Genomic DNA, 25,243 nt, shown 5'->3' on the forward strand with positions numbered 1-25,243 from the left:
GAGTTTCTTTCTTAATTTAAATGTTAGTGGACCTGACTCTTGTGGGAGAGACTGTTAGAACTTTCCCTATTGGGATTTGCTTTCAGTGAATAAAGGAGGTCGGGCTTCCTAGGGCATGTTAGATATTTGTGCTAATTTTTTTTCATGTTTGTGAGTTCATCTATTTTAGAGTGCTGTGGATTAAGTTGTGCGCATGTGAGCTAAATTGCTTCAGTCATATTAGACTCTGTGTGACTCTATGGACTGTAGCCTGCCAGACTCCTCTGTCCATGGGATTTTTCAGGCAAGAATACTGAAGTAGGTTGCCATGCCCTCCTCTAGAGGATCTTCCTAACTGATGGAATCAGCATATCTCCTGCATTTTGGCAGGTGGGTTCTTTATCACTAGCGCCACCTGGGAAGCTAGTGCATAAAGTTAGTGATCTCTTGAATAAATACTCAACGTCAGTTTGATAAAGTATGGGCCGTCAATACCATGGTGAAACACTGTCAAGGCTCTTACGGATGCATTTGTTGGGTAGAATGTGACTTTCCTTTCCAAGTGAAGTTATTCCACTCAAATGATACAGTATGAATAAGAGCTGTTTTATAACTTCAGCCCTTCTCTTAGGACTTCATCTTAGGAGTCTGTATAATGCAAATACGCTAGCAAAGAAGTTTGCTTTCGTTGTTTTTTGTTTTAATTTAAAAAATAATTTTCTGTGCTTATGCCATATCATCTATAGAACATTTTGGAAGAAACATAGTACATAAAAAGGCATGATATAAAGTTACCAAAAATACTGTATTATGAAAAGACAATTCTAATTTCAGTGTAACCAAACAGTTCTGAAATCTTTCTTTAAAATACTTTCCTGGTTAATTTCCATCCTATTCTTGTTTTGCCCTTGCATAGTCACCAGACTGATCTTTCTAAAACATAGAACTGATATGTCTTTTTCCAACTGAAACCTATAATGCTTCCTTACTGTCTGCAGAGTAAGGTTCAACCTTCTTAATATGTAAGTAATATGGAAGTAATATGGAAGTCTGTGTAAGTCACTCACCCCTGTAAGTCGGGATCCAGGTGATCAGTCAGTTATTTACTCCCTAAACATTTATTGAGAATTTCCTGGCATATATACACAACAAAACAAAGGAAAACTAAAGCTCTCCTCCCAGGTTCCCTCACTTAATAACTGGCTACTCAACCAGAAATTTGGATTGCCCCGTTGGCCTCTCCCTTTCCCTCTCCTGACAGTCTTACTTTCTAAATATCTCTTTAGCTTGCCTACCTCTCCCCTCTGCTTGCTTCTCCCCACCCTACCATCCCCTTGAGTCCCTTCTCTGCATTTCAGCCAGAGTCCTCTTCTAAATTGCAATCTGGTTATGTCATGTCCCTGTGTGACCCCTTTATGGCCCTCTTCAGACAGTCTAAACTCTTCAGCTTGGCTTCTAAGCCATCATTTACAGAGTGCCTAATGTGCCCTGCACTGCTACGTGCATGGTGAAGCTATGATCAAGATCAACAAAGGCTCCTGACCTCAGAGTCTTACCTTCTGTTTGGAGTGGTGTGGTGTTGGGACCGAATAATAACCCAGAAAACAAATAGAGAAGATAATCAGAGATTCAAGTAAGAGTCTTGAAGGGAGTAGTCAGGTACTGGGACTGGGTGTCTACCTTTGCAAACATGCATGTGTGTGCATGTGTGTGTGTGTGTGTGTGTGTGTGTGTGTGTGTGGCTGTGCACATGCACTTTGAACTGGAAGTTCAGGGAAGGCCTCAAATGGATGCAGTGGTATTTGCCCCCTGACCCCTCGTGCCTCTGCCAGCTGCAGCCTCTGCAGCTTCTATCCTGGCTGCCCACTTCTTATACTGTGCTCAGCCACACTGGGCTTCTGGTTCCTCTCTTCTATCTCTCCCCACTTTTTTTCTTTCCTCTTCCTTTCCTCCACCCCTCACCAGCTCTTCCTAGAAGCCAGTGCCTTGCCTGAAACACCTTTCCTCTGTCTACCCTCCTTGACAAGGCCCAGTGCTTCTGTTGTGGTCTGAATTTCCTGGTTAATAATCAGGCAACTGTAATTGCTTGATTTACAGTCTTTCCAGTCACCACTGAATTCCCAGGACCAAACAGTCTGTGTGAACAGAATATGCACATGGGATGGGATATTTACATCTGCCAGGGAGAGACCTTAATAGATTGCTCCTTCCCTCATACCCCACTGGGCTCAAGCCAAGCTTCTGTTTTAGTACTTTCTGTTATCACTTGGATAACCTCTTTTTTCTAAACAATTTTCTCCTGTGATAGATTGGGGGTTCCTTTGTCTTATTAATTCTCCAACCAACCCCTCATAGTACCTGGCACACAGTAAATGCCAAAAAACTTGAACGTAAAACCAAAATCAAACAAAAATCCAGGAAGATGTAGTTTGAAAGAAGGAATTGAAACCAGTTCTAAAGTAGGTAAAATGAATCATATGGTCACCTACCTGGGAGAAATTACAGAAACCTTCCACGCAAAGTATTTTATTTCACGGCAAAACTTTGGTTTCTATTCAGACATTTTATCATTTATTTAAGGACACAAAATCAGGAAGTTGCTCTGATTTTTTGGTTCAACTTGATTCGCTCCCCTCCCGTAAAACACCCAAACACACCTTTCCCTTCACTGCAGGTAGAGACTGCCTTTCTTTTCTAGAAACCAGTTTTACTTGTGCTTCTACTTGCTTTTTATTCTGATTTTGAGGCACTTAATATATTAGGGACCACAAAAGTTAGGGTTGACTTGGAAGTATGGGGTTTCAGGCTGTCAGGCCAGGAGTTTTAAACCTGCTTCCTTGTTTTTCCCCTGAGGCAATGGAAATTTCTAGCCACCAGCTGAGACTGGGATTGATTCAGTGCCAGAGGTGAAACATGGGAAAATATAGGGATGTTGTTTATTAAGGTTACTTAGTCATTCTCAGCAGTAGATTTTATGATTTAGAAAACATTTCCTGGTTTTGAAAACTTAACAATACACCCTCTAAGTCTGTCAAAAATCGGAGTGGGGGGTTTCAGTAACGGGAGAGCCAGAAGGATAAGCTAGTGGATTTGTAATTGCTTTTTTCAACTTTATGACTGTGTCTCTATATTCTAGTTTTATTGAATTTGATTATTAATGGCTGTTTTTAATGAGGAAAAAGGATGCTTCTGCATATCTGAGGAAGTCTGAAAGAGATCGTGTTCATCTCTGTATCAACTTTGTATCTTGGTGAAAAAAACCAAACAAAAAACACTGGCTTGGTGGTTGGTTATGCTTAGGTTTTGTCTTAGCTCTGCTTCAAATTAACTTTGACTTTACCTAAGTCCGTAAGCTTCTTTAGGCCTGACTTGACTCAACCATAAAATGAAGGTTTATTGTTTAGTTCAGTTTGGTTCAATAAATGATTGCCTGATACCTGCCTACCTTGGATTGGATTCCCTAGAGAGAGAGGCTTAGGAAAGGATTCTTGTGGGAGTAAATAATTGAGTGAGTGCTACCAGGAGAGAACTTTAAGGAAGTGATGGCAGCAGAGAGGGCAGGAAAAGAAACCAAGCAAAGATGGGGTCTCATCTCAGCTCTGGAATATGAAGAGCAGAACACCTCTTTCAATCAGTCACTGGCTAGAGGTCGCCCTCCAGGACAGAGGGTATGATTTTACTGAAATTTCTGGATAACAGAGGTCATCAGCTGGGGGATGGATGTATCAACCTGTTAAAAGAGATCTAAATGGGGTACCAAAAATCTATTATGCCGCCTGGGTACCAAGGTACTGTGCTAGGTATTGGAGAGAGGAAGGCAAAAACGATGGAGTCCCTCATCATAGGAAACTCATGGACTGGTGCAGGAGATAGATGAATAAACAAGTAATTTTAATCCCCCAGGCAAATGCTAGGATAAAGAGATGCACAATGTTGTAGGAACAAAGAGGAGAAGCAGGCACTGCAGCCTGGGTTACTCGGGAAGCCCGTCTGGCCAGGCTGTTTACTACTACCTATCAGTCTTTATTCTAACCTCAAGCCACTTCTGGCTCCATGTAAACCAGATGATTAGATGTACTACCCATAGTTTTACTTTGGGGAGAATTTTCCCTCACTGGTGGTTTCATGGCCTCGCCTAAGAGCAGCTGCAGTGCAGTTGGGATCCATTTCCAGTGTGCGTGCACGTGATGATGCTGACTCAGCCGTGAACCAGGCTTAGGTGTTTGGTCCTTCCATCAGCTGGCAGTAAGGGGTTTCTCCCTTATTAGGCAACCAGACTCACAAGCTGAGGAAAAGGTGCTGACACAAGAAAGGTGATGACGTGAAGTTCCAGGCCACCATGTCATGTGGCTTGCTCATGACTTCTGGTCCTGTCCATGCTCAGTTCTGGGTGTCCCACTTCTGTCCCTCGAATCTCTGCTTCCACCATCCATCCGTCATGGCGATTCTGCCATGTGCGTCTCAAACTGAGTCATCGCACTTTCTGTGCTTCAAGGATCTACCTTAGCTGTGAGTCCACATCATTTACAGCCGTCTGTGCCAGCAGGCTACATCCTGCATCCCTGGGGATGTGCCCCCAGAAGTATTATAAAGTCTCCCTATTTAACTTTATATTCCTGCCCCCTTGATTAGGTATCCTTAGTCCCATGTGCATTTCCTGCTGGCACTACCTTCTGGATACGTCCTGCAGCTCCTGTAGGGTCTAGTCATGTCTCCATACTAGAGTTATGTTGTGACTTAGGCTTTTGGGTCTAGTGGTCAGGAGGAGAGATGGGGGTGTGTCTTCAGGGGTTACACGTTATTTGTGGGGAGAGGTTTCTGCATCCTCTTTCAGCAAAGGGAGGATCACTTTAATCAGGGAATGGGTCTTCAGGATCAGAGCGTTCAGAGGGATCTAGGGACACAGGGTATTTGAGCATTAATACCCCATCCCATAAGATGACTTATGAGATGTCCCCATCCCATAAGTCAAGTTTCCATTCTTTCCCAAACAAAGCCTTGGACTTGTCAGAGGCAGCCTGACATGATTGGAACTTGAACTTTGTTTGAAGCTGACAATGCCATTTTCTGGGGGAGAGTCTCAACTTCCCCTGCCCACCTGCTGTAGGAGATGAGAAAGATTTTATATGCTACAAGGGAAGCCCTTTGGCTTTCACACCTGCCTTGTAATTGTCAGCTAATCTCTCCTAGTTTTTCCTTATCTTTTCCAAAGCTTCATTCAAACTTATCAATAGACATGCAATTCCATTGTTCTCATTGCTGTTACTTGCCCTATATTTCTCATAGGTTGATATTTCAGAGCTGGCTAATGTGTTCCCTTTCACTACAACTCCAGTTCACCATCAGCGACTTTGGGATTAGCCCCTTTAGAAGGGAAAGAAGCAGAATTGGGTATATAGAGAAGCAGATTTGCAATTCAGTTTCAGTAGAAGCCTTGGCCCTCTTAAGATTTCTGAAGGGGGACTGATCCATCAGAAGTGTCCTGAGTTGGAGTAAGAGAACACAGTGTTTATACCCCTACGACAGATCTGTGGGCTATCCCAGGAAGCAGGTGTGGCCTTGGGTAAGGCAGCTGTCTTCAGCATGGTCTCTCCTGCAGGGAGGTGACAATATAAGTGTAACAGTCATTGTGTAATAAGTTTACTGACTTCTTTTTTTCCTACAGCTTCTTTTTATGGTGAAAGCTACGTGAGGCTCAATATCATAGACGTTTCCTCTGAGCTATCTCTTCAATTAAAATTTCAAACCAGCAAACCACAGGGATTACTTTTTCTTGCAGCTGGGGAAAATGACTACTGTATAATTGAACTTCTATCAGGAAACTTACAGGTAAGATTTTTTTTAATCTTTAAAAATGTACGATGATTCAATTACTGGAGGGAAAAACAGTGAGAGAAAGAGAACAAAACACGTGATTATTGCTATTTCACTAGAATAAAATCAGATGCCACATGTAAGGGTTGAGATCTTCTCCCAATGTTATGAGCATATCTTAAATATTCCAATGCAAAACATTTTAATTTCAATATGTAGTCCATAAGTGTGGGAAGGGGTTTCCATGTCCAGGTTTCTCGTTATCTTTGTGAATGGCCATATTTTCTCAATAAAACACTATGAGATGAGATTGCTTAATTATGATTCTTTGTCTTTCAGGTGAGAGTGAATTTGGGGACAGGTGAACCAGTGCTTCTTTCTGAGCAAAGACTTCGTATGGATGACTTGGCTTGGCATTTAGTGGAAGTGTACTGTGTTCAGGATCATGTCTCTCTCGTTATTGACAAACACTATGAGATGACTGGCCGGGTCACTGGTGGGATGCACAGTTTGCACTTTCAGCATGGAATCTACATCGCGGGCCACGATGGACTTGATGTCTCATATCTTGATGGACAGCTCCCCAATTTCCGTGGCTGTATGGAGGATGTGGTGTTTAACCAGAGGGAGATCCTTTCCTCTCTTAGATCTTACCCTGGTTTTAAGAAAGTTTATGAGGTGTCACTAGGATGCAGTGATGAATTTTTTGCAGGGGAGGATGAAGCCATCAATTTCTTTAGCTCCAGATCCTATGTCACCTTCCCAGAGTGGAAGGTCCAACGGGATGGGCTGTTGGAATTTGCTTTGCAGACTGGAACTCAGCAAGCCTTGCTTTTATTTCAGTCAGGTAGGGAAGGAGATTTTGTCGCTTTGGAAATAGTTAAAGGTTTTTTGAAGGCTCATGTAGGAAGGAATAGGAGTGATACTCAGCTCTCTTCTTTCAGCTTAGTTAGTGACAACCAGTGGCACGATATTCAACTCAGATTCACTGAAAGATACTTGGGCCTGATGGTGGATGAACAAAGAGTAAGGACAAACCTGCCTTTGCAGAGCAAACTGTTTGTATCTGCAGGTCCTCTCTTCGTGGGAGGTCTTGATAGACACAAGGGAGAAGAAGTTAGGAGGTTAGGACTTGCCTCTGTGTCTGGGAAATCTGCTGGAGGAATCTCTTTTAAAGGGTGCTTAAGAGGCTTGGAAGCCAACTCAGAAAAGAAAGCATTAAAGGATGCCTTTGTTTCCAAAGATATATCTGCTGGGTGTAAAACGAAGGGCAGTGATAATGAAAACCCTTTTGCAACAACCTTGGAGAAACTGCTGCTGGCAGAAGTTTCCGTTTCCACTGCCGACTCTGAGGCAGGCAAGCCTAGTCTTCAAGATGTGAGTAGCTATTTCTTGGTCCTGAATAACTTGGAGGTCCAAGAAGGTGGGCAAGCCTTACTGGAACAAAGGCATATGAAGGTGGATATGGAGCTGAAGGATTTGGGTATCCATCAGTCTCAGATACTCTTTAAAATAAAGGAGATGCCTGTTTATGGGTTCCTTCGATTAGATGTTTCCCCCGAGCAAGGAACGGAAAAAGTTTTCACTCTGTTGGATTTGGAGCAAGGAAATGTTTGGTATGTCCATGACGGTTCAGAAGAATCTAGGGATTATTTCACATTTTCAGTCTCTTCCAACAGCAAGAGGGAAGTGCCACTGCATCTGCAAGGACATGTTTCTTATGTGTTTAACATTGTTGTCATTCCAGTAAATGATCCCCCAAACCTTAAGCTCCCTGAAGGAAACTTGCTTCTCGTGTTTGAGAATTCTAAGAAACGACTGACTCCAAATATCATACATGTTTCAGACCCAGACACAGATTCCTTGAGTCTTAGTGTCTCAGTGCTTGGCAACTTCAATTCAGATGCTGGGTTTTTAGAAAACATCAATGATCCTGGGAGAGCCATTAGTGGTTTCTCATATGGGGATTTAAGAGATGGCAATATTTTCTATGTGCACAGGGGCCATCCAAACTCCCGGATCCTTCTGAGAGCAAATGATGGAGAACTGGTTAGCAGTACAGTGGTGTTGCGGGTCATGGCTATTCCTTGGGACTTGGCAGTGGCCAATCGGACCGGTGTGGCCGTACAGCAGGGTGGTTCGGTTCTGATTACACAGAGCAACTTGTCGGTGGAGGTTAATGGTGAACGCCCTGAGGTGGACACCCGTTATGTTATCACTTATCCGCCTCGCTTTGGCCAAATTCAGCAGCAAGGGCCAGGTGGCGAGTGGAAACAAATCAGTACCTTTTCTCAGCGTTCGGTTGATCGGAGTCAGATCCGGTACTGTACTACATTCAAAGATTTGCAACTAGAAAATGTTATGGATCACTTTAAATTTAAAGTTGACATAGAAGGAAAAAGCAGCGAAGAGCTGGTGTTTCCTATTACGATACAGTGGCTAAAGTTTACCCTTCTGAAAAATGTTGCCCTTGAGATCAGTAAAATAAACAGGCATGTACTGAATTCTGATCACTTACAGGCCGTGACAGAAGGGGTGGAAGTAGCTGAGAGGGAACTGCATTTTAAGTTACTGACCCCCCCTAAGAAAGGAAAATTGTTACTTGGCACAGAAGTTCTACAGACAAACTCAGTCTTCAGCCAACAAAACATTACAGATGGTAAGATAAGTTATGAACCACAGGAGAGGCCCAGGGAACATTCACAAGATATTTTCAGGTTCTTGATGGTTGCAAAACACATAGAATCAAAAGATTATACTTTCAGAATCAACTTTAAAGCAGAGAGGAGGGACATTATTGTAACGAACAGAGGATTTCTTGTAAAAGAGGGAGAAGGGAAATTAATCACAAAGTCAGGATTATTTGCTCAAACCTTAGACAATCGGACTTTCCAATATACAGTCACCAAAAGTCCGCAACACGGGAAGCTGAAACTGATTCGCTTTTCAGATTTTCCTGGAAATCAGGACAACATTACTGCCTTCACGGATCAAGACATCTTGGGTGAGCGGCTGATATATGAGCATGATGACTCTGAGACCCAGAGTGACGAATTCCTCCTCGTGGCCTCCACCGCAGGACCAGACCAAGAGGGAGCGTTCAGGGATCTTGACACGGAGCATCTGTCTACAGAAATCAAAGTCACCATTTCTGTGGAGTTAAAGAATGACGAGAAACCAGTGCGCGTGGTGGATAAGGTCTTTCAGGTTGTGCGGAACGGCCAGCGCTTGTTGACCCTCTCAGATCTCTGCTACCATGACCCTGACTCAGATTTTGACGACGGGCAGTTGCTCTACATCCTGCGGGGCATCCCGAACGGGGACTTGGTGCAAGCCAGTGACCCGACGCAGAAACTCTACCAGTTCAGGCAAGAGGACCTGCGGGAAGGACGCGTGCTCTTCAGGCATCGGGGCGCAGACTCGGCCCGCTTTGTGTTGTTCGTGACGGATGGTGTCCACTACACATCATCCCTCCTCGAGGTCAGCGTGTCAGACCCCTACGTCCGTGTAGTCAACAACACGGGGCTGCTCGTACAGAGAGGAAAAGACAGCAGCCTCACAACAGCCAACCTCAGTGTCACCACAAACCAAGATGTCAGAACAGACCACGAGGTCGAATTCCATATTGTGCAGCCCCCAAAGCACGGCAGAGTGCTGGTCAGCAGCTCAGCGCCTGGCTCATTTTCCATGCATGACTTGAAGCAAGGGCATGTGATTTACAGGCATGATGGCAGTGGCAGCTTCGATATGTTCAACCTAACAGTGCGAGTTAAAGATATACATTTATATGTGGGAGTCTACGTGCAGGTGGACTCAGAAAGCCACCAACATCACACGCGAATTCTGCACAGCAAGACCCTTATGGTTGAAGAAGGAAAACCAGTAAAACTGAGTAGAGGAAGGCTTCAGGTAAGTGCTGGTCCCAGCTCCTAGCATTCTCCCCCTCTGGAACCACAGGGACAAATGATCTCTTTGTTTGCTCCTGAGAGCTTTTTTTTTTTTAGTGACAGACTATTTTGGGGGGCTCCAAAATCACTGCAAATGGTGACTGCAGCCATGAAATTAAAAGATACTTGGTCCTTGGAAGAAAACCTATGACCAACCTAGGCATTATATTTATTTTTTTTAAAGTATTTTATTTTATTATTTTTTTTCCTTTATTTTAATTTACAATACTGTAATGGTTTTGCCATACATTGACATGAATCCACCACGGGTGTACATGCGCTCCCAAACATGAACCCCCCACCCACCTCCCTCCCCATAACGTCTCTCTGGGTCATCACCGTGCACCAGCCCCAAGGATGCTGTATCCTGCGTCGGACATAGACTGGCGATTCGATTCTTACATGATAGTATACATGTTACAATGCCATTCTCCCAAATCATCCCACCCTCTCCCTCTCCCTCTGAGTCCAAAAGTCCGTTCTACACATCTGTGTCTTTTTTGCTGTCTTGCATACAGGGTCATCATTGCCATCTTTCTAAATTCCATATATATGTGTTAGTATACTGTATTGGTGTTTTTCTTTCTGGCTTACTTCAGAGAGCTATTTTTATGCTGATTTCTCTCCTGGTATTTGGAATGACTTTTTAAAAATGCAGATGCCTTTGAGAAGAAAAGCCAGATTCCATGATTTTGATACTGCTAATTGTTCTATTGGAAATGGAATATAACGAATCCTAAATTCCCTTCATTTTAAAGCTGTGTGCATATGATCACATGAGTATGCATATATGTTTATAATGTAGAATAACCTGCGAAGGAGGAGGGAATGTATATATTATAGTCAATGAAGAGGTCATTACTTTTTTCATTTCTCATGCCAACACTGCCAATATTTCATTTGATCTGAGTTACATTTGTAATGTGGTGAAGCAGGGTATAAACGTGTAATTTAACAGACATAAAAAGGATTCCTAAAACAGACGAGGATACTATATTACACAGTTTATTTCTTTAGCTCTGAATGTGGCCTTGTGTAGTTTCTTGAAATTGATGGATAAATTGGCCCAGACCTAGGGAATGCCAAGGGTGAGACTTCACACCAGAAGCCGCCTGGTTTCCTGAGGCTCCGACTTGAGAGCCTCTAGCAGCACAGCCCTGCTGATCAGAGTTAGGGGAGAATGAGTAATCTGTGCAGGGTATGTAAACTGATTTATGACAATTGGTCACAAATGCAAGCTATTCTGAATCTACCCTCAGGACTGCAAACGAGTTTGCCTGCTTGCTAAATACAGCCAATAACATTAAGTAGAAATGAATTTGGACTTCTCTGGTGGGTCAGTGGTAAAGAATCTGCCTGCAGTACAGGAGACCTGGGTTCGATCCCTGGGTCGAGAAGATCCCCTGGAGGAGGGCATGGCAACCCACGCCAATATTCTTACCTGGAGAATCCCGTGGACAGAGGAGCCTGGTGGCTACAGTCCATGGGGTTGCAAAGAGTTGGACATGATTGAGCAACTGAACAGTAGCAGCAGCAGAAATGAATTCAAGTCAGAGCAATTTACTGAATAATGAGCTTTGACCAAGAGAATATGGAGCCCACCAGCTTTTTTCTCCGTTATTTTTCAGGATCTTAGAGAATTTGTTTCACCACAAGGGGGTGTACATAGACTCTAAATCTATGGACTCTAAATCTGTCACAGAAAGTTTTGAGATGAATTTTGCTGAATCAGTAAATTAAATGTATATTTAAAATGCTGAGCTAGTTTAAAAATAGACTTTCCTTTAAAGTCTTGCAATTTTAGTACTTTATCTGCTACGTCTTCAACTATCTTTCGTTCCTTCTCTAGATACCATTTGATTTCTTTCAGCTCTATTTTCTGAGTCCTAGGTTTCTTGCCACTGTGAACGATGTCTTGATAATACATTAGTAACTGTTCAAATGTTGCTTTGTCTTTGTGATCAGGACTGAAATGCGAAATATTAGCATGGTTACCAGAACAGACCCAGGCTTAAACTGTGTCTTAACCTGGATTGTAACTTAAGCCATTTGTGAACATTAATAGAAACAAATTTGGTTCATCAAGGGTGTTGACTCTTCCATAGATTAATGTTTTTCTTTTTGTGTCTCTGTGTTGTTAATGTGCACTCAAGGCTGTGCACGAAGACCCTGTTCCTTCAGAGGCAGTGTTCATTGTTAGAACTCCGCCAGTGCATGGATACCTTCGAAGGACTTTACCGGAGGAGGGTAGCGTGAGTACAGAGGAGAAGTTCCCTTTGATGTTTACGCAGCAGGATGTTGATGATGGTTACATCCATTATGTACAGACAATGCCTGACCAACAACAGGACCGTTTTATACTGGATGTTATGAGTGGCTTCCAAGCTGTGAGCAGACTTGAAATCCTGGTGGATATTGTCCCTAAACGTATTCCTCTGGCAGTACAAAATTTCACAGTCCAGGAAGGTGGCTCCAAGGCACTTCCAGAAGACTATTTCAGAATTCCAAGCAAGCATTTTGAGGGACTTGACTGTGAATTTTTTCTCCTTAAACCACCGAAACATGGTTATGTTGAAAATTCTCATTTTCCAAGAGTAAAGCTGATGAAATTTACCAGGAAACAGGTAATAACTCTCAATTAATATATTTGGATTTGGAGTTGTTGGATAAGAAAAAAATTGGCTATTTATCACTTGGATTCACAGACTTTGGGAAGGGATGGGGCCTTAGAAGATATCTGGTCCAACCTCCCAGCAGATAGAGAAGCCCTTCCATGATAACTCCATAGAGAGATCATCTAGTCATTGCTTAGATATCCTCAGTGAGTTATTACAGTGTTATTACTGTGGTAGTTTGCTTTCTTACCATGAATAAAAGAATGATTTCCATACTTAAAAAAATATTGCAAAGTATCCTTCAGATCCCCATTATTTCCTTTATAAGCTCCTAGGAACACACTGTTTTCAGGATGAAAACCATGAGCAGCTCTCTAGCATCTTTGGATATCTTTGTCCAGTTAGCTAAGAATGCATGTTGCTGCTTCATTTTGCTTCTAAGGATTTCACCTCATCAAGTGACTTGAATCCATTTACTCAAAACTTACTCTGTTCAAGTTACTGTGTAAGGTTTCCATGATAAGTAGACATATTTTTTTTGCCTTCAAGAATTGCTGTGGGGGAGTTAGGCACATGAGCTTTAATACAAGCTGTACTCTTCTTGTCTTTCATGTAGCACTTTAACAATGATACTGTGGGTGTGCAGAATGGTCACATTTGACTCTAATTGAAGGCTTCTCAGAGGGAATAAAGTTTAAGCTAGACTTTTAGGATGGAGAGAAAGCTGGGAGATAATAGAGGTGGAGAGAGAAAGCAAAGAAATGCAAGCAAAAGGGGACTATATGGCAATGACGAGAAGGCATTGAAGTGAATGGTGTTCTGGGGGCCAAGGAATAGTTCATGAGGCTCCCAGATGGACAGAGTGTGCTGGAGGGTGCTTAGGGGCCAGCTTTGGAGATCCCTGAGGCACATGTCAAGAGGGTTAGACTCAGTCAGGTGGTATTCAGAGCCATGGGGGGAAGTGGAGAGTGCTGAGGGTGGAAAAGACCTTGGAGCTCAGAGCCTCTCATCTGGGGACCCAGGGGAGGTGATTCTTCACTGACTCCATGCAGCCGTCTCTTAATCATAGCTTCCCTCCCAAAGGCTGGACAAACCACCTAAGATAACCACCTGCTCTCATGTGAACGGAATTTTAATTCTATTCACCCCATGTACTCTGGGTGAGAGACTGAGCTCTAAATTTTGGTTCTGTCTTAACCAATTCATTATCGCCTGTGCTTTGTATTATGAGAAGTGTATATTTAAGCATGGTTGGTTGAAATAGGCATCAAGTGTGTGTGTTCCTTACAGTATCCATGTTGCTGTGTAGCCTTGTTCACAGTCAAGATTATATGTTCCTGATCTTCAGGTGACCCTGTTGACTTAAAAAATAGTCACAATCTAAAAGTTGAGAGTTGTGTTTTATTTGGTAGAAATTTTTAGGACTTCAAGCCCAGGAGACAGCATCTCAAGTGACCCTGAGAGAATTGCTCCAAGGAGGTGGGGGGAGGAATCAGGTTATATAGAAGTTTGCAACAAAGCGCAGGTAGTCTGAACATCAAAAGATTATTGTTAATGAAGTAAATCAGATTAACCCATCTAAAGAATTTAGCGCTTTTCTATTTATGGGACAATGAAAGAGCCTGGGCTCACTTGAATCATTCCTTTCACATACACCTCAGCTATCTGGAGCCAGTATCCTGCTTTCATATCCTGAGTTGCTCAGAGCTCACTGTAGGGAGTGGCTACAGCCTAATGGCTGCCAGGTTGTGGGCATTCTTCTCCTTCCTGAGTGCCCGAAAGGCTCAGGAATTCACATTTAGAGAGCCAGAACATCACTGTGACATCCTTTGTTTACTGTTGTGACAGGAAATCCTCCATTTCTCAAGACCTTTACATTTTCCCTTCTTTTATGCCTTCTGAGGTCTCCAGGGTTTGAGACATGGTCATTTTCACTTAGGGTGACACCTCACAACTTGTGGCTCTCACCTTCAGTGACTCAGAGAAGGAGAGGTCTTGGCCATTATTGCCCTTCATTCATTCAGTGAATAATTTTTGAGTGTCCGTTATGTGTCAGGTATGCTAGTTCTAAGTATTGAGTGTAAAGCAGTGAATTAACCTGGCAACAAACTCTGCCCGTATGGATCTTTCTTCCTGGTGGGGAAAGAAAGAGGCAGAGAGAGAGAAGAAATAAAATAAATAAGTGAATTTCTATAAGTAAAATAGTTGAATGAAGATTAGTGGTATGGAGAAAAATAGAACAGGAAAGAGAGAGAGGAAGTGCTGGGAACATCAGTGGTGTTTGTGTGTCTGTGTGTGCTGATGCTCAGCTTCAAATACAGTGGTTGGGGGCCCAAGGCAGCCTTGAGCAGACACCTGGAGGACGTGACGGATAGTGAGCTTGGTGGATATGGAGGAAGAGCATTCAGGCAGAGGGAAGAGCAAGCGAACAGTTCTGTGAGGGGAGCAGGAGGAGCTCAATGTGTGGAGCTTCACACAAGGGTGGGGGGCCATAGGTGAGATTTAGGGAGGTCCAGTATGGGAGGGCTTTTGACTTCACCTTTGACCCCTAGTGAGGTTCAAAATAATGGGGGAGGGGGAATGTGAACCGTTGTTAGTTTTCTGTGTGCTCAGTCATGTCCGATTCTTTGTGACCCCATGGACTGTAGCTCGCCAGGCTCCTCTGTCCACAGAATTTTCCAGGCAAGAATACTGGAATGGGTTGCCATTTCCTACTCCAGAGGATTTCCGACCAAGGGGTCAAAACAGGGGTCACGTCTCTTACGTCTCCTGCAATGGCAGGTGGATTATTTACTACTGAGCCACCTGGAAAGCCTACTGTGAACAGAAGGGGGGAACTTAATATTCCCTGAACATGACTGGTGACAGGACCAAAGGCTTTTTAATCTTTTAAGATTTTCTACAAGTGTATTAAGTACCTGAAGGTCAGCAGATGTTTTTCTAGCATTAGAACTAGGAATAGATACATTCCCACCAAACCCTCCTTGCCTTTAGATTAATACCTACTATCTGGCATTTTGGGCTTCCCAGCTGGCTCAGCTGGTAAAGAGCCCACCTGCCAATGCAGGAGATGTAAGAGCTGCGAGTTTGATCTCTGGGTTGGGAAGATCCCCTGGAGGAGAGCATGACAACCCGCTGCAGTATTCTTGCCTGGAGACTCTCCATGGACAGAGGAACCTTCAGGCTACAGTCCAAGGGGTCACAAAGAGTTGGACACTACTGAGGTGTCTTAGCACATGCATGTGCACACTGGCATTTTACATGGTAATTTGAGAGAGTACCACTCCATTGAGAAAATGATGTATTTCTGTAGGAAGGATACAGAGAAGGTGATGTCTATTTAAATGCTATCTTCCTAAAGCATGTTAGGTTAGAATTTCTTCTACCCTCTGAGCAGTGCCATCTTCTACTTTTTTTTTTTTGTAATAGCTTTAAACAGTATGTTCCAGGAATATGTGGTTAGGCCTATGGTCTGGAATTCTCTTCCCACGGAACTCCAAAGAAACTTTCATGCACCTGTGTTCAAGTGACTACAACTTTCCCTTGAGACGGTTCGTGAACTTTTCAACTCTTGTCAGAGACACCTCTGAGAGATCAAAAGTCTTTGCTCAAAGGAAGTGCGCCATAGAACTGGACAAAGTTGAACTGTTAAGAATGTTGGCTGTATTTTATCAAAACAAACACAACCCCAGAGACTTTTTGGAAGTTCAACTACTCCTGTTGGGCTTTGGAAGTTCTCTGCTGTTGTATTTTGGGGTCACAGGTTCACTGAAGCTAAGTTCCCTTCTAGCTTTAAAATTCTCCTGGTGTCTGGTTTTGATCCGTACTTCCATCAGAGCCTTAAAGACATGAAAGGCATTCTGATTAAATCTGTGGCTATCACAAATCCAAGAGGAATAACTGATTCATTGGACAACTGTTTCAGAATGAAAATTAGAAAGATGAAATCACCCAGGGATAAAAGTAAACATTTGCATTTTGGTTATTATAGTGAAAGAAATCTGGCTTGGTAAAATAATTTATTTACAATATATTTCATTATACTCTGTCCTCAGGAGCTTTTTGGTAGCTGTTAAGAGATGCACCAAAAAATGATTGCATTCTGCTGGAGGAGGAGGTAGCAGGTGTAACCTCACATACAAAGAGCAGTTAAGGAAATAATGCATACACAGCTCAAAAAAGAGAAGTTTGGGTAAACTTAAAGAGTCTGAGCAGGCATGCATGCACACAATAGTCACACTGGACCATGTGTCCCCAAAGAGCAGAAATCCAACCAGTGGATGGAAAGTTCAGAGCCTAAGCCCAGTATTCTGAATTGTCCAACATTCTGAATTGTCTACAACTTCAAAAATTAGTCTGTCTAAATACACCAGCAGAGTCTGAATTTTAATGGGTGATCTGTTGGAAGAAAGGGAAGACTATGTCACCTACAACACATTTTAGGGTTTGAAATAGCCTTTGAACTCAGGCCTTGTGATAACCAGTCCAGCATTTTCTTTATTACCCCATGTTGCTCAGTCACTCTGTTCATCCTTAAACTTACTTTTGGGATACTGCCCTGCTTCATCAAAATTATGCCATCCATCAGAATTTGCACTCTGATTGTCAGAATCAAATTTTATGGGATGAACACATGCTTCTGTGTTTTAAAGATATATAAAATATCAGGATTTCTCTTAGAGCATTTTTGTCATAGTTTTAAATTACATAACCAGTAGTTTGGTGATTTTTTTTTTGTTGGTTACAGGTAGAAAATGAATTGATTTCCTATGTGCATGATGGTAGTGAAGCACTTCTTGACAGTTTCATCATCTTTGCAAATAGCTCAGAGCTTGGAAAACAGAGTTTGCCCCAAACTCTTTTTGTGACTGTTGAATCAGTAAACGATGAGGCTCCAGTAATAACAGCCAATAAAATCCTCCAGGTGAGTGCTCCATGCTTTTGAATTTATCATAATAATACAGGGCTACCTGCTTGATTTTCTTTTGTATTATTTTTGATGTTAATAAGATATATGACGATGTATGTATAGTTGACATATTCCAGCTGGTTTTAAATAAATGTTAGTCATACCAAGACATTATGTTGATTTTGGCTTCTGCTATTCTAAACCAGTCATCTAAAATGTTATTTTCTAAGTAACAAAGGATCTACTCCACCAAGCTACAACTTGGTGCAACATACCCATGATATCCAGCTGGTAGTTGACACAAAGAGAAAAAGGATCTTTGGAGAGTGGTGTCCTGGCAGGTGACAGAGAGGGGCAGGAAGAAAGCAAGGAGAACAACAAAGAAATAAGAAACAAGAAGCCTTTGACCTTGATTTATAAGACACTCCAGCACCAGCTGGATGATTATGCTGGCATACCCAGGAACCCACCAGGGGCTAATCTAAATAGAAAATTTTGCATTGTTAAAAATCACTGGAGTTTTTATGTTTTTATTTGCTCACAATAATTGGATCTGGGAATAGGCTTTTTAGTGCTTTTAATTCTATTACAGCTTGTTTGTTATGCAGCCTCTACATTTTAAGTGAAAAATTGATGATGGTGTTTTTACATCTTTGGAACCCATTCCTTTATCTTTTAGTTGACTTCCCAGTCATTGCCCAGGTACCTGGGGATAGTGTATTCCAACCGGTCAACCGTGTGGGCCTCCCCCTCTGTTTTCAGCTTCCTTTCTCCCTCTCTCCAGACTAATTTTAGTACCTGTTGACCCACTGTCAGCAAAATGATCTAAGAAGTAGGCTGTGGGCTAGTGTGGTGAACTGTAGGAGTCAATCATTATTAAACACAGTTATAAAAGTTTACATTTATTACTGAGTAGAGTACTGTCCATCTTCCATGCTGGTGTCATTTTCACAGCCCTACAAAAGAACTGCTGTGATTAATACCCTTGTTATAGATGGGAGCGCTGGGGCTCTGAGCAGTCTCAAGGGAAGGTGTGGACTTGAAGCCGAGTGTGCCCAAGCCTGACTGTCTCACCACTGTGCTCTGCCACTTCCCCTCTTACCCATGACTGACTCAAGCTCTCCCAATGTGTCTGTGTGATCAAGGGCTGTCTTACTAGTGAAGAAAAATCTCCAGAGCTTTTCTTCCTCTTGCTCCTACTAAAGTGGACTTACAGGAATAGGTCTGAAGCAGGCGTATTGACACCTCCGTGTGCTCAGGAGCCTCGGCAGAGGATCTGAGCACTTTGCTGAGTGATGCTGAACTGAGGGGTGAGAAAGATATAGGGGAGGGACCGAGGCTCTAGAAAGAGAAGAGCTAGAGTTGCCTGAGAGAGAGAGGAGGACCAAGGAATTAGATAGTGAACTCTCAGGCTTCCTTATGGAAAGGAACTGAAGCCCTGCTGTGGGCTTGGTGTTCAGTTCCGAGGTACCATCAATTGTAAGAGGCACCATCAACTTAATAATTGCTTTACTATATTTAAATGTACTTGTCAATTTAAGATGTTCAGAACATTAAATTGTGAGGAGGAAAAAAAGTGTACCCTAGACTTTGTCTTCTCTTAAAATTAGGAAAATATAGTCTGCCGGGAACCTTGCTTGCTCAAGTAGTCTGCCCAGACCTCTTGCCCCATCCCTGAATCCAGTGTTTTTCTCAATAATAATAAAAAAACAATAATAGTAGCTGGGAGCAGGGCCCATTGCCTTTACTCCTGCCTGTCCCCCTCGATAGCCTGGATCCAGGCCAGAAAAGATGCAACTTCCTAGTTTTGAGCTGTGTAGTCATTTGACACTGGCTCTTTCTGAACTTATTTTTTATTTATCTAGTAAGAAACTCATTTCTGCCATGAAAGTTCTGGATTAAAGTTAGGAGACCAGAGTTAAAAGCTTGTAAACTGACCAATTTAAGCGAAATTTCCCTGGGCCTCAGCTGAGCTTTCAAAGAATTGATGCTTTCAAACTGTTGTGGTGGAGAAGACTCTTGAAAGTCCCTTGGACAGCAAGGAGATCCAACCAGTCAATCCTAAAGGAAATCAACCCTGAATATTCATCGGAAGGACTGCTGCTGAAATTTCAATACTTTGGCCACCTGATGTGAAGAGCCGACTCATTGGAAAAGACCCTGATGCTGGGAAAGATAGAAGGCAAAAGGAGAAGGGGTCAGCAGAGAATGAGATGGTTAGATAGCATCACCAACTCAACAGACATGAATTTAAGCAAACTCTGGGAAATAGAGAAGGACAGAGGAGCCTGGTGTGCTGCAGTCCATGGTGTTGCAGAGAGTTGGACACAACTTAGCGACTGAACAGTCTCTGGGCCTCACCTTCCTCAATAGCAAAGCCATAAGCATGTTGCAGGGTGGGGTGTGTGAGCGTCTATGCGTGTGTATGTGTTCCTTGATCATCTCGCAGGCCCGCCCAGTTCTAACATCTTGTGGTTTTTATGACTGTAAACATCGTTTGACACTCTCCGGGTAAAGCTACACTTAGATGGATGAAGGGGCTATTGAGCTTCCATTTTCTGTTGGATGGAATCATTCCAGGCTAGACTGGGGGAACCTTTTCTCTGACTGGGAAACATATGAATAGTTTTGGTTTTAAAGTCAGTGTGTCTAAAATCTGGAGGTGACTAGGTTCGACGGTAGGACATATTAACTAGTCATGTATACATGTAGAAATAGTTTTGGTAGGATTTGCTTGATTATTTTAAAATGGAAGAAATCTCAAGAATTTGTTTCTTCAGTTGTAGATGGTGGTCATGGGGCTCTATCAATGAAAATCTTTCCATATCAAGGTGTTCAGGCTTATTTGCAAAAAAAAAAAAAAAAAAGATTTTTTTGTTGTTTAGATTGTGATGATTGTGAATAGAGGCTTTCTAGATTTCACTGATTACCAGTCATCTGGTGCAGAACATATTAATAGTGCCAGGACTCCTTAAGCATGGGTTTGTTGCCTGCTCTGGAAGCCTAGCTGGACCCTGGTCACCCAGCCTTCTAGGCATGCTCCTCTCATAGATGCTTCCCTGATGACCTTCCCAGCTGAAGGAGCAGTGTGCCGTCCTCTGTCCCTTGACCCTGCTTTATTCTCCTTGGTAGTAAACAAATATTGATTGTCTCCTCCCATAAACGTAAGCTCCATTGGGAAGGGAATTTGCTCTCCCTTTCCTGTGGTGGCCTCACTGTCTGGCACAGTCCCTGACAAGTAATAAGGGCAATAAATTTTGACTCTCTAAGTGCTCCATGGAGTTTCTGTTGATTGGAGAAGACCTTGATGGTATGTGATAAACAGTGATGAACTGTGGTATTTTTCTGCAGAGCACTTAAGGGGACAGAGAGCCATGGGGTCAGAGAATGACGACCTTGCAGAGAGCATGGTGAGGGAAGGTCTTATCAAGGAAGGGACATTTGAGCAGAGCCCTGTGTGTCAGGGGTTCCCAAGCCCTCTACTGGTTTGTTGGTTAGCGGTTAGCAAGGACTCATAGAACTCAGCATAGAGTCAAATCATGGCTAAGATTTATTTCAGTGAGAGATATGAAGCAAAATCTGCTCGGGGAAAAGGCACGTGGGGTGAAGTCCAGAGGAAGGGAGGTCAGGCTATAAGAGTCCTCTCTCAGTGAAGTCACACAGGATGCACTCAGTTCTTCTGGCAGCAAATTGTGATGATGTGCAGGAAGTGGTGTCTACCAGGGAAGATCATTAGACCTAAGTCCCCAAGATGTTTACTGGGGGCTGGAGCTCAATAAACAGGCGCCCTCTACCTAGTATGTACCAAGTCCCAGATTCCCAGAAGGAAAGCAGGGGCCCAGCACAAATGACATTGTTTGTGCTGTTTAGATACACACTCTTATTATTTTAGGAAAAGGTCTGTATCAGTACAGGAAACTGTTTAATAACGGAGTTCCCAGATGCCAGCCAAGTACCGATTTGCACACAGGACTCCCTAAAGAAAGGCAGTCTTAAGCCTGCTTTTTCTGAATAAAGGCCAGGGTGAGTGGGCTCAGGTAGGGGAGAGAGGAACCATATGAATGTTAGGAGCACAAGCATTCCCAGAAAAGGATTCAGCTACAGCAAAAGTTGTGAGTCTGTAGCAGGTTTGGAGTGTTTGAGGACATGAGAAGCTCAGAGTGACCGGAGCAGATGGAGGGAGGAGAGTGGTCCGCTGTCAGGTTCCACGGTAAGAGCTGACTGCTGGGCATAAGGACCGCCTATGCTAGACCATTTCATTCCACTAGGCTTCAGAGGAGATGGGGAAGTGGGCCAGCATTTATTGAGCCCCTGCCAGGCTCCGTTCTAGAAGCATCACATGTGACTTCTCATTCATTGCTCTCATAGTCCTTGATGTAGAATGAGGATTGCAGTAGATCTGGGCGCAGAAAGGTTAAATTACTTGACCACAGTCATATAGTTAGTAAGAGAGTGAGCTTTAAGCCCAGGTGGTCTCAGCAGAGTCCACTCTGCTATCCACAATGTGAATGATCTGGTTCAGTGTTTTAAAACTCCAGGTTGCAAACTGTTCATAGTCTGTGAAATTAATTGAGTGGAACAGGACCAACATTTTAAAAACAAATTAAATAAAATCAAATAGAACAGGTAGCATCAGAATGCACTGTGTGTAGCAAGGGCAGGATTGTTATATGAAGCTTTTGCTTCATTTTAAACACACACACATACAAGTACACATATATGTTCTAGGTTGTTGTGTAAAAAGCATCCCTCTCTTTGGGTGTTAAAGAACATTATATGACACTGATTTAGCAAATCTAAATGTTTTGATATAGATAAATCGCTTTTTAAAATTACTCTTCCTGTTCCTAGGAACACCTGACCTTTGACAGGTTGAGTCAAGTCTTAGAAGTTCATTTGTAGAAATTTCTATCTAGCAGGGACCTGGAAGTGGATACAGGAGGGATTTAACAGAGTTAATGCAGCCTGTAACAACCCCCCACCCCACCTCACCGCCAGATACTCCTTCATCAGGGTACTTTACCACATGCAAGAAGTCTCTGTATTCAGGGGAGGAGGCATAGATTGTCACTATCAGCTTTGAAGTCTCCCTGTGAACACTGTCATCATAGGCCTACCTGCCGGTTCAGCCCTGCCCACCCATTCGCTGACCATCTGCCTGTACCGTCCAGCAAGAAAGGAGATGGGGATGGTCAGACTAGGTACATTGTCTACAGACATGTCTGATTCACTTTAGGTACTGCTCTACAGCCCAGAGTCACGGTGAGGAGGGCATATACAAAAAAGGAAGAACATCATAAATTATAAAATTTTAAATATTAGGGAAAAAAGGGTTGTAGACCAGGGTATATAATGACAACCTTCCTTTTCTGTTATATATAGTATAATGTGAATGAAATTGGTTTAAAGATTTTAGAAGAAATCTTGAGCCCTAAAATTTTATAAATAATTATAATGTCTATTATCAATCTCAGTATAATTTAGACCTGATGAAAAAGAGCCAAGAGGCAGCTTATTTCGAGAGCCTGTGTTGGCAGTTTATGACATCTAAGATATCCTTTACTTTTTGCCCCTAATATTTTTTTTTTCTGAAGTATGATCTGTCTATCATATCCATGACAATGTGTAATAGCAATGACAAATGAACACAGAAAACTTCCTGGAAAAACTGTGTGTGTTGAACATATTGCAAAGTGTTCTCCAAAACTGACAACTGTTAATACAATTAAAGAAGTGCCACATGTTAGGCTTGTTAACTTTCTGAAAATTAATATATAAAGTGTATGCATTTCATCAAAATAGTAAAGCTCTGGGAGTAGTTTTTCCAACAAAATAATAATTTCCCCAAAGCTATGGTTACTAGTTACTTCTTTCTAGGGAAAATTTCAAATGTAGGGAATTATTTCAGGCAGTGATTTTTCTTTTCCTAGATTTCAGAGCATGGGAAACAGTAATAATAACTATAATTTACATAATCATAAGAAAGGTAGTACTAAAGAACGTTCTAACAGTTGAACAATTGCGCTCCTCTCCTGTGCTAGTAAGGTCATGCTTAAAATCTTGCATGGTAGGCTTCAGCATTATGTGAACTAAGAACTTCCAGATGTCCAAGCTGGGTTTAGAAAAGATAGAGGAACCAGAGATCAAATTGCCAACATTTGCTGGATCATAGAGAAAGCAAGAATATTCCAGAAAAACATCTACCTCTGTTTAATCAACTACGCTAAAGCCTATGCTTTACGCAAAAGCCTAAGCTTTTGCTTCCCTGGTGGCTCAGACGTTAAAGCATCTGCCCACAATGCAGGAGACCTGGGTTCGATCCCTGGGTCAGGAAGATGGCCTGGAGAAGGAAATGGCAACCCGCTACAGTATTCTTGCCGGGAGAATCCCATGGACGGAGGAGCTTGGTGGGCTACAGTCCACGGGGTCGCAAAGAGTCGGACAAGACTGAGCGACTTCACTTTCACTTTCAAAGCCTATGACTGTGTGGATCATAAACTGTGGAAAGCTCTTAGAGAGATGGGAATACCAAACCATCTTACCTGTCTTCTGAGAAACTTGAATGCAGGTTGAGAAGCAACAGTTAGAACCCTGAATGGAACAACCGATTGGTTCAAGACTAAGAAAGGAGTACAACAAGGGCTGTCTGCTGTCACCCTGTTTGTTTAACCTATACGCTGAGCACATCGTGAGAAACGCTGGGCTGGATGAGTTACAAGCTGGAATCAAGATAGGCGGGAGAAACATCAACAACCTTAGATACACGGATGATACCACTCTAATGGCAGAAAGCGAAGAACTAAAGAGCCTCTTGATGAGGGTCAAGGAGAAGAGTGAAAGAGTTGGCTGAAAACTAAATACTAAAAAATACTAAGATCTTGGCATCTGGCCCCATTCGTGGCAAATAGAAGGGGAAAAGGTGGAAGTAGTGACAGATTTCCTTTTCTTGGGCTCTAAAATCACTGCAGATGTTGACTGCAGCCGTGAAATCAGAAGACGATTGCTTCTTGGCAGGAAAGCTATGACACACCTAGACAGTGTGTTGAAAAGCGGAGACATTGCCAATAAAGATCCATACAGTCAAGGCTGTGGTCTTCCCAGTAATCATGTATGGTTGTGAGAGCTAGACCGTAAAGAAGGCAGAGCGCCAAAGAATTGATGCCTTCAAACTGTGGTGCTGGAGAAGACTCCTGAAAGTCCTGTGGACAGCAAGGAGATCAAACCAGTCAATCTTAAGGGAAATCAACCCTGAATTTTTGTTGGAAGGACTGATGCTGAAGCTGAAGCTCCAGTATTTTGGTCATCTTGTGCGCACAGCTGACTCATTGGAAAATTCCCTGATGCTGGGAAAGATTGAGGGCAGAAGGAGAAGAGGATGTCAGAGGATGAGGTGGCTGGATGGCATCACCAGTGCAATGGACATGAACTTGGGCAAACTTTGGGAGATGGTGAGGGCCAGGGAGGCCTGGTGTGCTGCAGTCCATGGGGTCGCAAAGAGTTGGACATGATTGAGCAACTGAGCAACAACCTCAACAACAGTCGCTGATGCTTGCATTGCACTTACTCTGCTTCTAACATTGTTCTAAGCATTTTGTATTTATTTATTCATCGAATCTGTAACAACTCTCTGGGATGTGGTTTTCATTTTAAGGATGAGGAATCTGGGGCACAGAGAGACTCAGACATTTGCCCATGATCAGAAATGGAAGAGCCCCTAGTAGACAGTAAGTGACAGAGGTGAGGATGTAAGTTTTCACTTGTAACTGTGATGCTCTACTCTGTCTTCCTTCATGGTTATAGGTAAGAAGCCCAAGGACCTGAGGAAGTAGATAGAGTGAGTTTTACTGTTATTTCCATTTTCAAAAAGAGAGAAAGCTTCAGAAATGAAGTGAGTTACCCAAAATAATCAAGTTAGACAGTGGCAGAGTCTGGGACAAAAACAGTCCTAAATATGAATTAATAACGCCTCTGTATTATGA

General features: G+C 42.7%; 1 protein-coding gene across 1 annotated transcript in view; it reads left to right on the forward strand.

Moving 5' to 3' along the window:
* The first annotated feature begins 4,417 nt into the window (after nt 1-4,417).
* Nucleotides 4,418-25,243, forward strand: part of LOC138094323 (chondroitin sulfate proteoglycan 4-like) — a 60,340-nt gene continuing 39,514 nt past the window's right edge. The window contains exons 1-5 of the mRNA XM_068990353.1: nt 4,418-4,433; nt 5,645-5,808; nt 6,133-9,702; nt 11,894-12,364; nt 17,103-17,279. Coding sequence (XP_068846454.1) covers nt 4,418-4,433; nt 5,645-5,808; nt 6,133-9,702; nt 11,894-12,364; nt 17,103-17,279 — 4,398 coding nt within the window. The remainder of the gene's footprint in view (nt 4,434-5,644; nt 5,809-6,132; nt 9,703-11,893; nt 12,365-17,102; nt 17,280-25,243) is intronic.

Source organism: Capricornis sumatraensis, chromosome 18 (assembly GCF_032405125.1).
Source record: "Capricornis sumatraensis isolate serow.1 chromosome 18, serow.2, whole genome shotgun sequence".
NCBI lineage: Eukaryota > Metazoa > Chordata > Mammalia > Artiodactyla > Bovidae > Capricornis > Capricornis sumatraensis.